The sequence below is a fragment of the Anomaloglossus baeobatrachus genome, chromosome 12 (genome assembly GCF_048569485.1).
Source record: "Anomaloglossus baeobatrachus isolate aAnoBae1 chromosome 12, aAnoBae1.hap1, whole genome shotgun sequence".
Lineage (NCBI taxonomy): Eukaryota > Metazoa > Chordata > Amphibia > Anura > Aromobatidae > Anomaloglossus > Anomaloglossus baeobatrachus.
Genome location: NC_134364.1, coordinates 8748812 through 8764549, shown reverse-complemented (window position 1 = coordinate 8764549; position 15738 = coordinate 8748812). Strand labels below are relative to the sequence as shown.

Genomic DNA, 15738 nt, shown 5'->3' with positions numbered 1-15738 from the left:
TTTATGCATAATTTAGTGGTTCAGTAGTGGACAACCCCTTTAAGAGTTCTCATCCACTATTTAAAAACTTTAAGTGACCCAAACAACTCCTCTTCCATGGACCACATTAGTTTCTGGGGGCAATTATACTGGTGTGCCAACCACCATCCCCTTCCTCAGCACCAGCTCCATGTAGACTGATGATTGCTAACCTTGCACCGTTGACTTTACCTGCATCAACATTGGGAATCAGCGTCCTCCAGCTCCAGGGGCACTGCACTCACAGGAGCATCAATGCGCGCTCTTCGATTACACAGGTGACTATATGATAATTACCGCTCTATAAACACCTTCAATATATCACTCTGAAATCACCTCCCCACCCTCACCTCTTCCCTCAGTGCTTCTGGTGCTGCAATATTTTACCATATGGACCACATCTAGACCAAGAACAGACCAAGCGGCACAAAAGTGGGGACACTCCAAACTGTGAAACCTGACCACACCTTTATTAAAGCGCACCCCCAGACTTACTCTGAGCGAAGCTTCTGGAGAGACGAAGAATGTAATTCACTGTAAAGACAAAAAAACATTGAATAAGCAGTTAGAAATCACCACCAGGGGTCGCTGTGCTCAGAATATAATACATACAGCAATTACAGAAGCCCCCCTATTATTCCCCCAGGGGTCTGCCCACCTGGAGAGAGATGGCTGCAGCTGCTCTTCTGCAAAATCTTCCTCATCACTCAGCGGAAAGTGTTCTGCATTTCTCTCCTGGTGAAACAATCACAAATAATATTCTGCTATTAAAGCCGAAGCTCAAATTCTGCACTGAATCTTTTACAGCTTCTGCAGTATATCCTGTATATACCCCGTATATCTAGAGAGGTCAGGAGAGAATCATTTTATATACCATAGGAGAATATTTATATAATTATCATTTTTTACACACACACACATATATACGGTGTATATATATATATATACGGTATATATATATATATATATATATATATATATATATATATATAGACATATACATATATACGTAATGATATGAAATACAGTACAGTTTGGACACACCTTCTCAACAAAGTTTATTATTTTCATGACTGTAAATTGTAGAATCACATTGAAGGCATCAAAACTATGAATTATCACATGTGGAATGAAATACTTAACAAAAAAGTGTGAAACAACTGAAAATATGTCTTCTATTCTAGGTTCTTCACAGTCGCCGCCTTTTGCTGTGATTCCTGCTTTGCACACTCTTGGCATTCTCTTGATGAGCTACAAGAGGTAGTCACCGGAAATGGTCTTCACTTCACAGGTGCGCCCTGTCAGGTTTAACAAGTGGGATTTCTTGCCTTATAAATGGGGTTGGGACCATCAGTTGTGTTGTGCAGAAGTCTGGTGGATACAGCAGATAGTCCTACTGAATAGACTGTTAGCTGCTTTTTTTCTTGCCATAATACAAATTCTAAGTAAAGAAAAACGAGCGCCCATCATTACTTTAAGAAATGAAGGTCAGTCAGTCCGAAAAATTGGGAAAACTTTGAAAGTCTCCCCAAGTGCAGTGGCAAAAACCATCAAACGCTACAAAGAAACTGGCTCACATGAGGACCACCCCAGGAAAGGAAGACCAAGAGTCACCTCTGCTGCAGAGGATAAGTTTATCCGAGTCACCAGCCTCAGAAATCGCAGGTTAACAGCAGCTCAGATTAGAGACCAGGTCAATGCCACACAGAGGTCTAGCAGCAGACACATCTCTAGAACAACTGTTAAGAGGAGACTTTGTGCAGCAGTCTTCATGGTAACATAGCTGCTAGGAAACCACTGCTAAGGACAGGCAACAAGCAGAAGAGGACACAAGGAATGGACATTAGACTAGTGGAAATCTGTGCTTTGGTCTGATGAGTCCAAATCTGAGATCTTTGAATCCAACCACCGTGTCTTTGTAGAAAAGGTGAACAGATGGACTCTACATACCTGGTTCCCACCGTGAAGCATGGAGGAGGAGGTGTGATGGTGTGGGGGGGCTTTGCTGGTGACACTGTTGGGGATTTATTCACAATTGAAGGCATACTGAACCAGCATGGCTACCACAGCATCTTGCAGCGGCATGCTATTCCATCCGGTTTGCGTTTAGTTGGAACATGATTTATGTTTCAACAGGAAATTGACCCCAAGCACCCCTCCAGGCTGTGTAAGGGCTATGTGACTAAGAAGGAGAGTGATGGGATGCTACGCCAGATGACCTGGCCTCCACAGCCACCAGACCTGAACCCAATCGAGATGGTTTGGGGTGAGCTGGACCACAGAGTGAAGGCAAAAGTGCCAACAAGTGCTAAGCATCTCTGGGAACTCCTTCAAGACTGTTGGAAAACCATTTCCGGTGACTGCCTCCTGAAGCTCATCGAGAGAATGCCAAGAGTGTGCAAAGCAGAAATCAAAGCAAAAGGTGGCTACTGTGAAGAACCTGGAATATAAGACATATTTTCAGTTGTTTCACACTTTTTTGTTAAGTATTTCACTCCACATGTGTTACTTCATAGTTTTGATGCCTTCATTGTGAATCTACAATTTTCAGAGTCATGAAAATAAACAAAACTCTTTGAATGAGAAGCTGTGTCCAAACTAAATATATATATATATAATATAAATATATATATAATATATAAAAATATTATTACTCCGGGTAATGCCAGGCATTTATATCTCTAATTTCTGTAATCTCTATATCTAAAAGAAAACAGAATGAAACAGGGGTTCCCTTGCTGGTACTAACCTGACTTCAAACTGGGCTGGCAGCACCTTTACAAATGTGAACAGTGACTGTCTCTCTCCCAGTCGCTGTCTCTATGTCTCTGTCTGTCTATTTCTATCTATCTTTGTATCAGTCTGTCTCTCTCTCTCTATATATATATTATATAATAAATAAATTATATATATATATATATATCTGTCTCTCTTTCCCCGTCTGTGTCTGTCTCTCTCTATCCGTCTCTCCACTGACATCTTATTACCTCACACATAAGCTTCTTATACTAACAATGTCTTTTGTTCCTATAGCAACAGCTGCTATTAAAACAAGTAGTTGCAGGCTCCATTTACTTTAATGGAGGCATGTTTTTTGGTGAGTAACTGTAAAGCGCGGGGTTCATTTTTCCAGTCAAAACAGTCTACAAAGTTTCCCTGGGTCACATGAAGCGTCTGTGCAAAATTTTGTGATTCTACATGCGACGGTGTGGATTCCTTTAGTGGACATACATACATACAGCTTTATATATGGTTGTTTTTTGCTTTTTACTTTACACTAGAAGGTGATCCGATTCTAACGCATATATATATATATATATGTTGTTGTGTGTAGTTGCCAGTATTTGTGTAGGGCGCTGTAAATGTTCTGGGTGTTGGGGGTGTGAGAGCGGTGTTGTTTGTGTTGTGCTGTGTGTGTTGCGTTTGTGGAGCGCTGTGTGTCTGCAGTGTTGTGTGTGTGTGTGTTGCACAGTTTGTGTAAGTGGGGTGCGTGTGTGTGTTTTGGGGGGAGGGTGTACACCCACATCGTGCTCCATCCCCCATGCTGCGCACGCCTCACAGAGGGCTATAATAGGAGGAGTAGTCCTGGGGGGCGGAGCCAAGCCGGCAATGCGACAGTTGTCACTGTAATGACGTCATTTTGGAGCAAGACAGAATAAGGCAATTATGTATATAGATACAATACAAAAGTCATACATAACGAATTTTGACTTGGATGAGCCATGTATAACATTTTTGTCAGTGTTTAAAATACAATAAGGAGAACAAAACAGAAGGAAAAAATAAAAGGTGGGTCAGATCAGCTGCTAATATCAATCGTTACCAATCACAAATAAGAGGTCACAGGTCAGGATAAATATAGAATAAAAAAAGAAGAGGGAAAACAATTTCCAGTCTTAGAAAATATAAATAGGAACTGGGTGAGGACTTATTACCCCGAATTGTAGCTACAAGTCCGGCTCACAGCACACAAAACCACACACGATTGTCATCGCTCGGCTCCATCTTCTCCGGGGAAGCCGCAGCTCGGGCGCATATCACTAATGTAACTGCCACAATGTAGCTTTTATTACATGTTGTAAATGATAAAGTCTTCAGCTTTACAAACACAACAAACACAGCGCGAGGACAGGGCTTCAGCTTTACACACAGCGCGAGGACAGGGCTTCAGCTTTACACACAGCGCGAGGACAGGGCTTCAGCTTTACACACAGCGCGAGGACAGGGCTTCAGCTTTACACACAGCGCGAGGACAGGGCTTCAGCTTTACACACAGCGCGAGGACAGAGCTTCAGCTTTACACACAGCGCGAGGACAGAGCTTCAGCTTTACACACAGCGCGAGGACAGGGCTTCAGCTTTACACACAGCGCGAGGACAGGGCTTCAGCTTTACACACAGCGCGAGGACAGGGCTTCAGCTTTACACACAGCGCGAGGACAGGGCTTCAGCTTTACACACAGCGCGAGGACAGGGCTTCAGCTTTACACACAGCGCGAGGACAGGGCTTCAGCTTTACACACAGCGCGAGGACAGGGCTTCAGCTTTACACACAGCGCGAGGACAGGGCTTCAGCTTTACACACAGCGCGAGGACAGGGCTTCAGCTTTACACACAGCGCGAGGACAGGGCTTCAGCTTTACACACAGCGCGAGGACAGGGCTTCAGCTTTACACACAGCGCGAGGACAGGGCTTCAGCTTTACACACAGCGCGAGGACAGGGCTTCAGCTTTACACACAGCGCGAGGACAGGGCTTCACATTCTGCAACTATGCATTGTTAATCTGGTCATTTCTACTTCAAAAACTCATGACTTAACACTCGAACTACTGAGGTAGTCATTTACTAATTTGCACCATGTATTTCTATATAGGTGTCACGAGTCCAGTAGTTCTAGTGTTAAATATTTCAATTTAATATAAGTTTCAGTGCAACAGACTCAGCTCCTGCCCCATCCACCTGCCCCACACCTCTGCTCCTGCCCCATCCACCTGCCCCACACCTCTGCTCCTGCCCCATCCACCTGCCCCACACCTCTGCTCCTGCCCCATCCACCTGCCCCACACCTCTGCTCCTGCCCCATCCACCTGCCCCACACCTCTGCTCCTGCCCATCCACCTGCCCCACACCTCAGCTCCTGCCCCATCCACCTGCCCCACACCTCAGCTCCTGCCCCATCCACCTGCCCCACACCTCAGCTCCTGCCCCATCCACCTGCCCCACACCTCAGCTCCTGCCCCATCCACCTGCCCCACACTCAGCTCCTGCCCCATCCACCTGCCCCACACCTCAGCTCCTGCCCCACACCTCAGCTCCTGCCCCACACCTCAGCTCCTGCCCCATCCACCTGCCCCACACCTCAGCTCCTGCCCCATCCACCTGCCCCACACCTCAGCTCCTGCCCCATCCACCTGCCCCACACCTCAGCTCCTGCCCCATCCACCTGCCCCACACCTCAGCTCCTGCCCCTAGTCATCCACCTGCCCCACACCTCAGCTCCTGCCCCTAGTCCATCCACCTGCCCCACACCTCAGCTCCTGCCCCACACCTCAGCTCCTGCCCCTAGTCCATCCACCTGCCCCACACCTCAGCTCCTGCCCCTAGTCCATCCACCTGCCCCACACCTCAGCTCCTGCCCCTAGTCATCCACCTGCCCCACACCTCAGCTCCTGCCCCTAGTCATCCACCTGCCCCACACCTCAGCTCCTGCCCCTAGTCCATCCACCTGCCCCACACCTCAGCTCCTGCCCCTAGTCCATCCACCTGCCCCACACCTCAGCTCCTGCCCCTAGTCCATCCACCTGCCCCACACCTCAGCTCCTGCCCCTAGTCCATCCACCTGCCCCACACCTCAGCTCCTGCCCCTAGTCCATCCACCTGCCCCACACCTCAGCTCCTGCCCCTAGTCCATCCACCTGCCCCACACCTCAGCTCCTGCCCCTAGTCCATCCACCTGCCCCACACCTCAGCTCCTGCCCCATCCACCTGCCCCACACCTCAGCTCCTGCCCCATCCACCTGCCCCACACCTCAGCTCCTGCCCATCCACCTGCCCCACACCTCAGCTCCTGCCCCTAGTCCATCCACCTGCCCCACACCTCAGCTCCTGCCCCTAGTCCATCCACCTGCCCCACACCTCAGCTCCTGCCCCATCCACCTGCCCCACACCTCAGCTTCTGCCCCATCCACCTGCCCCATCCACCTGCCCCACACCTCAGCTCCTGCCCCTGCTCCATCCACCTGCCCCACACCTCAGCTCCTGCCCCATACTCCAGCTCCTGCCCCATCCACCTGCCCCACACCCCAGCTCCTGCCCCATCCACCTGCCCCACACCCCAGCTCCTGCCCCTGCTCCATCCACCTGCCCCACACCCCAGGTCCTGCCCCTGCTCCTGCTCCATCCACCTGCCCCACACCTCAGCTCCTGCCCCTGCTCCATCCACCTACCCCACACCTCAGCTCCTGCCCCTGCTCCATCCACCTACCCCACACCTCAGCTCCTGCCCCATCCACCTGCCCCACACCTCAGCTCCTGCCCCATCCACCTGCCCCACACCTCAGCTCCTGCCCCACACCTCAGCTCCTGCCCCACACCTCAGCTCCTGCCCCACACCCCAGCTCCTGCCCCACACCTCAGCTCCTGCCCCTGCTCCATCCACCTGCCCCACACCCCAGCTCCTGCCCCACACCTCAGCTCCTGCCCCTGCTCCATCCACCTGCCCCACACCTCAGCTCCTGCCCCACACCCCAGCTCCTGCCCCATCCACCTGCCCCACACCTCAGCTCCTGCCCCACACCTCAGCTCCTGCCCCACACCTCAGCTCCTGCCCCACACCTCAGCTCCTGCCCCACACCTCAGCTCCTGCCCCACACCCCAGCTCCTGCCCCACACCCCAGCTCCTGCCCCACACCCCAGCTCCTACTCCCACACACCTCAGCTCCTGCCCCACACCTCAGCTCCTGCCCCACACCCCAGCTCCTGCCCCACACCTCAGCTCCTGCCCCTGCCCCATCCACCTGCCCCACACCTCAGCTCCTGCCCCATCCACCTGCCCCACACCTCAGCTCCTGCCCCACACCTCAGCTCCTGCCCCACACCTCAGCTCCTGCCCCACACCCCAGCTCCTGCCCCACACCCCAGCTCCTGACCCACACCTCAGCTCCTGCCCCACACCCCAGCTCCTGCCTCCTGCCCCATCCACCTGCCCCACACCTCAGCTCCTGCCCCATCCACCTGCCCCACACCTCAGCTCCTGCCCCATCCACCTGCCCCACACCTCAGCTCCTGCCCTCCACCTGCCCTCAGCTCTGCCCACACCTCTGCAGGGCATGTATGGTAGATAATGTAATTGCTCGGTGCTATACATCATCCTCCACTTACCAGATCTGTGATTGGTGAGGAATCTCGCTCTGGTGTTTGTAATATGTCCCGAAAACTGGGGAAAAAGCAAAAACAACCCTGTAAAAACCAATGACATTAGATTCCCCGCGTTCTCCAGAGTCCTCCTCTGCACCCCCCACCCCCCACCCCCCCGCCAGTAAACATGCTCGTTGTAACCCAAGGTGCAGGTATTGAACATTTAGCAGCCCGGAGATTACGCTAAGAATGCAGTGAGCAGTCTATTCGGGGGTTGTACTTATTATATTACATGCTGCTGATGCCTCCTCTCCGGCTGGACCATCATCCTTTACCTGCTGAGATCTGTTTGAGTGGCTGCCACCGCCGCTGCACCCCTCCTTTTATGCCTTGGTGGGGTGTAATAACGAGATTGCGCCAGTGCGGACTTGGCCTGGGTCTTCAGGGTGCGGGGGGTGAATGGCCGCTCCTTGCTGGTGAAATGATGGGAGTGTTTCTCCAGCAGGTCCCCGCTACAGGTCTTGCCCTTTTTGTCCTGAAATTTGCAGGGACTGGTCCAGGAGGTGGCGTCACTGAGGGCGCTGTGGAGTGTGAAGAACTCGGGGGGCCGTGCCTGCATCCGGCCTGTGTGCCCGCCTGGAGACTGGAGGTGTCGGGGAGAGGAGAGGAAGGAGCTGGGGGAGCAAAGGGGTCCAGGGTCTGAATATGGGGAGAGTCTGAGGAGAGGAGACGACGGCTCAACACCTGCGAGAAACAGAAAAAACAAAACATTTCTATTAATTATTATTTTGTGATGTTTGTAAAGACTGTGCTTTATTCATCATTAATCCAAGATCTTTGTATTGTTTCCCATCACTGACAGCAAGCAGTGGTGATAGAAAAGCAGATTATAATGGGGCACGGCCCGGGAGGGGACGACCAGGATCCACAAAATATTCATGTCTGAATCTTCCAGAGATAAAACATTATTATTGTTGTGTGTAAATGATGATGACCTGGTTTCCTTTGCATTATTTGTGCATTGTTCTGTTATTTTCACCATTTCTCATTTTCAGAAAATAAATACAAAATTTGCACACGTCTGGACCCAGAGAGCGTCATAGGCTATGTTTTGAGGGGAAATTTTAACCCCGCGCTTTACAGTTATTCGCCAAAAAAACTGCCTCCATTAAAGCGAATGGAGCTCGGAGCTACAGTGCAGCCAGAACTTCAGAAGAATGCGCAGCCACGCCCTTATATGGAATGTTGGCGTGTCACAATGCAGCCAGGGAAAGAGGCAGACACAGAGAGGGAAAGAGGCAGACACAGACAGGGTAAGAGATAGACACAAAGAGACAGACAAAGAGACAGACTGACAGGGAAAGAGAGGGAAAGAGAGAGACATGTTAAGAGACAGACACAGAAAAAGAGACAGACACAGGGAAACAGACGGACAGGGAAAGAGACAGACACAGGGAAAGAGACAGACACAGGGAAAGAGACAGACACAGGGAAAGAGACAGACAGAGAAAGTAACAAAGATAGATAGACAAACAGGGAAAGAGATAGACGGAAAAAGAGACAGAGACAGTCAGAGACAGACAGGGAAAGAGACAGACAGAAAAAGAGATAGAGACAGAGAGATATATACAGAGGGGGAGACAGATAGAGAATGGGAGAGAAACAAAGAGACAGTTACTATCCCGGGCAGCGCCGGGTGCTATGTTGTGAGGCGAAATTTTAACCCCGCGTGTTCCAATTTAACAATTAATTTTGCCCCTATCTACATGATGGGGAAAAAGTGAAACGAAAAGTGTTAGGGGCAAATTGGCAGCTGCCAGATGTGAACAAGGAGGACTTAAAGAATGAGAGCGATGCCGCCAAAGAGTATATACCGTACAGTTACTAAGGTGGGGCCCCGACATGGGATACTCACCACACTCGGGGATATGAACACACACACAAAATGCTGCACACACTACCACATGCTTGAACACATATACCACCCTCAGCACACATCTCACCACACACACACCAACCTCACCACATAATCACTGTAAACACACACAAGTCTGGTACATATACCACCCTCAGCACACATCTCACCACACACACACCAACCTCACCACATAATCACCCTAAACACACACAAGTCTGGTACATATACCACCCTCAGCACACATCTCACCACACACACACCAACCTCACCACATAATCACCCTAAACACACACAAGTCTGGTACATATACCACCCTCAGCACACCTCTCACCACACATACACCAACCTCACCACATAATCACCCTAAACACACACAAGTCTGGTACATATACCACCCTCAGCACACATCTCACCACACATACACCAACCTCGCCACATAATCACCCTAAACACACACAAGTCTGGTACATATACCACCCTCAGCACACATCTCACCACACATACACCAACCTCGCCACATAATCACCCTAAACACACACAAGTCTGGTACATATACCACCCTCAGCACACATCTCACCACACACACACCAACCTCACCACATAATCACCCTAAACACACACAAGTCTGGTACATATACCACCCTCAGCACACATCTCACCACACATACACCAACCTCACCACATAATCACCCTAAACACACACAAGTCTGTATACATACACCACCCTCAGCACACATCTCACCACATACACCAACCTCACCACATAATCGCCCTAAACACACACAAGTCTGGTACATATACCACCCTCAGCACACATCTCACCACACATACACCAACCTCGCCACATAATCACCCTAACACACACAAGTCTGGTACATATACCACCCTCAGTACACATCTCACCACACACACACCAACCTCACCACATAATCACCCTAAACACACACAAGTCTGGTACATATACCACCCTCAGCACACATCTCACCACACATACACCAACCTCACCACATAATCACCCTAAACACACACAAGTCTGGTACATATACCACCCTCAGCACACATCTCACCACACATACACCAACCTCACCACATAATCGCCCTAAACACACACAAGTCTGGTACATATACCACCCTCAGCACACATCTCACCACACACACACACCAACCTCACCACATAATCGCCCTAACACACACAAGTCTGGTACATATACCACCCTCAGCACACATCTCACCACACATACACCAACCTCACCACATAATCGCCCTAAACACACACAAGTCTGGTACATATACCACCCTCAGCACACATCTTCACCACACATACAACAACCTCACCACATAATCGCCCTAAACACACACAAGTCTGGTACATATACCACCCTCAGCACACATCTCACCACACATACAACAACCTCACCACATAATCGCCCTAAACACACACAAGTCTGGTACATATACCACCCTCAGCACACATCTCACCACACATACACCAACCTCACCACATAATCGCCCTAAACACACACAAGTCTGGTACATATACCACCTCAGCACACATCTCACCACACAACAACAACCTCACCACATAATCACCCTAAACACACACAAGTCTGGTACATATACCACCCTCAGCACACATCTCACCACACACACATCAACCTCACCACATAATCGCCCTAAACACACACAAGTCTGGTACATATACCACCCTCAGCACACATCTCACCACACATACAACAACCTCACCACATAATCACCCTAAACACACACAAGTCTGGTACATATACCACCCTCAGCACACATCTCACCACACATACACCAACCTCACCACATAATCAGCCCTAAACACACACAAGTCTGGTACATATACCACCCTCAGCACACATCTCACCACACATACACCAACCTCACCACATAATCGCCCTAAACACACACAAGTCTGGTACGATATACCTCAGCACATCTCACACCACACACCTCACCACATAATCACCTAAACACACACAAGTCTGGTACATATACACCTCAGCACACATCTCCACACATACACAACTCGCATAATACCCTAAACACACAAGTCGACATATACAACTCAGCAGCACATATCACACATAATCTCATACACAACTCACCACACATCACTAAACACACACATAAGTCTGGTACAACATTACATTACACCTCAGCACACATCTCACCACACATACACACCTCACCACATAATCGCCTAAACACACACAAGTCTGGTACATATACCACCCTCAGCACACATCTCACCACACATACAACAACCTCACCACATAATCACCCTAAACACACACAAGTCTGGTACATATACCACCCTCAGCACACATCTCACCACACATACACCAACCTCACCACATAATCGCCCTAAACACACACAAGTCTGGTACATATACCACCCTCAGCACACCTCTCACCACACACACACCAACCTCACCACATAATCGCCCTAAACACACACAAGTCTGGTACATATACCTCCCTCAGCACACATCTCACCACACATACACCAACCTCACCACATAATCGCCCTAAACACACACAAGTCTGGTACATATACCACCCTCAGCACACATCTCACCACACACACACCAACCTCACCACATAATCGCCCTAAACACACACAAGTCTGGTACATATACCACCCTCAGCACACATCTCACCACACACACACCAACCTCACCACATAATCACCCTAAACACACACAAGTCTGGTACATATACCACCCTCAGCACACATCTCACCACACTTACACCAACCTCCCACATAATCACCCTAAACACACACAGGTCTGGTACATATACCACCCTCAGCACACATCTCACCACACATACACCAACCTCCCACATAATCACCCTAAACACACACAGGTCTGGTACATATACCACCCTCAGCACACATCTCACCACACACACACCAACCTCCCACATAATCACCCTAAACACACACAAGTCTGGTACATATACCACCCTCAGCACACATCTCACCACACACACACCAACCTCACCACATAATCACCCTAAACACACACAAGTCTGGTATATATACCACCCTCAGCACACATCTCACCACACATACACCAATCTCGCCACATAATCACCCTAAACACACACAAGTCTGGTACATATACCAGCCTCAGCACACATCTCACCACACACACACCAACCTCACCACATAATCGCCCTAAACACACACAAGTCTGGTACATATACCACCCTCAGCACACATCTCACCACACACACACCAACCTCACCACATAATCACCCTAAACACACACAAGTCTGGTACATATACCACCCTCAGCACACATCTCACCACACATACACCAACCTCCCACATAATCACCCTAAACACACACAAGTCTGGTACATATACCACCCTCAGCACACATCTCACCACACATACACCAACCTCACCACATAATCACCCTAAACACACACAAGTCTGGTACATATACCACCCTCAGCACACATCTCACCACACATACACCAACCTCACCACATAATCGCCCTAAACACACACAAGTCTGGTACATATACCACCCTCAGCACACATCTCACCACACATACACCAACCTCACCACATAATCGCCCTAAACACACACAAGTCTGGTACATATACCACCCTCAGCACACATCTCACCACACACACACCAACCTCACCACATAATCGCCCTAAACACACACAAGTCTGGTACATATACCACCCTCAGCACACATCTCACCACACACACACCAATCTCGCCACATAATCACCCTAAACACACACAAGTCTGGTACATATACCAGCCTCAGCACACATCTCACCACACACACACCAACCTCACCACATAATCGCCCTAAACACACACAAGTCTGGTACATATACCACCCTCAGCACACATCTCACCACACACACACCAACCTCATCACATAATCACCCTAAACACACACAAGTCTGGTACATATACCACCCTCAGCACACATCTCACCACACACACACCAACCTCACCACATAATCACCCTAAACACACACAAGTCTGGTACATATACCACCCTCAGCACACATCTCACCACACACACACCAACCTCACCACATAATCACCCTAAACACACACAAGTCTGGTACATATACCACCCTCAGCACACATCTCACCACACACACACCAACCTCACCACATAATCACCCTAAACACACACAAGTCTGGTACATATACCACCCTCAGCACACATCTCACGACACATACACCAACCTCCCACATAATCACCCTAAACACACACAAGTCTGGAACATATACCGCCCTCAGCACACATCTCACCACACATACACCAACCTCACCACATAATCACCCTAAACACACACAAGTCTGGTACATATACCACCCTCAGCACACATCTCACGACACATACACCAACCTCCCACATAATCACCCTAAACACACACAAGTCTGGTACATATACCACCCTCAGCACACATCTCACCACACATACAACAACCTCACCACATAATCACCCTAAACACACACAAGTCTGGTACATATACCGCCCTCAGCACACATCTCACCACACATACACCAACCTCACCACATAATCACCCTAAACACACACAAGTCTGGTACATATACCACCCTCAGCACACATCTCACCACACATACAACAACCTCACCACATAATCACCCTAAACACACACAAGTCTGGTACATATACCACCCTCAGCACACATCTCACCACACACACATCAACCTCCCACATAATCACCCTAACCACACACAAGTCTGGTATATATACCACCCTCAGCACACATCTCACCACACATACAACAACCTCGCCACATAATCACCCTAAACACACACAAGTCTGGTACATATACCACCCTCAGCACACATCTCACCACACACATACACCAACCTCGCCTACTAAACTACCCAGGACCCCGCGGCCCTCCCTTTATCCGCTCTTGCTTACTGTACTTGTCCCCACTTTTTGAGCTGAGTCCAGTACGACGTATCCAGGCTCCACAATGCTCCGAGCCGCACAGATCCAGGAGCATCTAACACATCCGGGGGGCTTTACTAGTCACTGCCTGGCATGTGGCACTGTATGTTTAGTAAGCGAAGCCTGGGGGGCTACGAACAGACGTCTTTCACAATAAGGGGGCTACAGCAAAGGTGGCATTACAAATGCAAGGGGGATTTTCTACCTAGAGCTTGATACGCTCATAACCCGGGCAAGCACAAACTCTTTTCGGAACGTACACTGTTTTGCCAAAGTTTGCGACCCTTTCATTTCACCAAATGATTTCTCATTTAAAGTGAAGTAAATCTAGACAAAAAAGAAACCAAAAATAATAAACAGTACTACAAAGGCATCCCGCCGCCCCCACACCTCCGCAGCCTCCCCCCGCCCCGACACTTCCGCAGCGCCCCCCACGCCCGACACCTCGCAGCGCCCCCCACGCCTGACACCTCTGCAGCCCCCCCGCCCTGACACCTCCACAGCGCCCCCCCACCCCCACGCCCGACACCTCCGCAGCGCCCCCCACGCCCGACACCTCCGCAGCGCCCCCCCACCCCACGCCCGACACCTCCGCAGCGCCCCCCCACGCCCGACACCTCCACAGCCCCCCCGCCCTGGACACCTCCGCAGCGCCCCCCACCCCCACGCCCGACACCTCCGCAGCCCCACGCCCTGACACCTCCGCAGCCGCCCCGACACCTCCGCAGCCGCCCCGACACCTCCGCAGGCGCCCCGACACCTCCGCAGCCGCCCCGACACCTCCGCAGCCGCCCGACACCCGCCCTGACACCTCCGCAGCGCCCCCCACCCCCGACACCTCCGCAGCCCCCCCCCGCCCCGACACCTCCGCAGCGCGCCCCACCCCCACACCCGACACCTCCGCAGCCCCCCCGACACCTCCGCAGCGCCCCCCACCTCCACAGCCCCCCCGCCCCGACACCTCCGCAGCGCCCCCACCCCCACGTTTGACACCTCCGCAGCCCCCCTGACACCTCCGCAGCCGCCCCGACACCTCCGCAGTCCCCCCGCCCCGACACCTCCGCAGCCCCCCGACACCTCCGCAGCCCCCCGACACCTCCGCAGCCCCCCGACACCTCCGCAGCCGCCCCGACACCTCCGCAGCCGCCCGACACCTCCGCAGCCGCCCCGACACCTCCGCAGCCGCCCCGACACCTCCGCAGCCGCCCCCCCACGCCCGACACCTCCGCAGCCCCCCCCCCCCCGCCCCGACACCTCCGCAGCCGCCCCGACACCTCCGCAGCCGCCCCGACACCTCCGCAGCCGCCCCCCCCCACGCCCGACACCTCCGCAGCCCCCCCGGCCCGACACCTCCGCAGCGCCCCGACACCTCCGCAGCCGCCCCCCCACGCCCGACACCTCCGCAGCCCCCCCGGCCCGAAACCTCCGCAGCCCCCGACACCTCCGCAGCC

At 51.4% G+C, this 15738-nt stretch overlaps 1 protein-coding gene across 1 annotated transcript in view; it reads right to left on the bottom strand.

The window, feature by feature from the left end:
- SPATA7 (spermatogenesis associated 7) overlaps positions 1–15738 on the bottom strand; it is a 65399-nt gene that overhangs the window by 14823 nt on the left and 34838 nt on the right. Inside the window, exons 7-10 of the mRNA XM_075331061.1 lie at positions 7710–8118; positions 7399–7453; positions 677–753; positions 514–552 (exon numbers count right to left, since the gene is read on the bottom strand). Of these exons, the coding sequence (XP_075187176.1) occupies positions 514–552; positions 677–753; positions 7399–7453; positions 7710–8118 (580 nt within the window). The remainder of the gene's footprint in view (positions 1–513; positions 553–676; positions 754–7398; positions 7454–7709; positions 8119–15738) is intronic.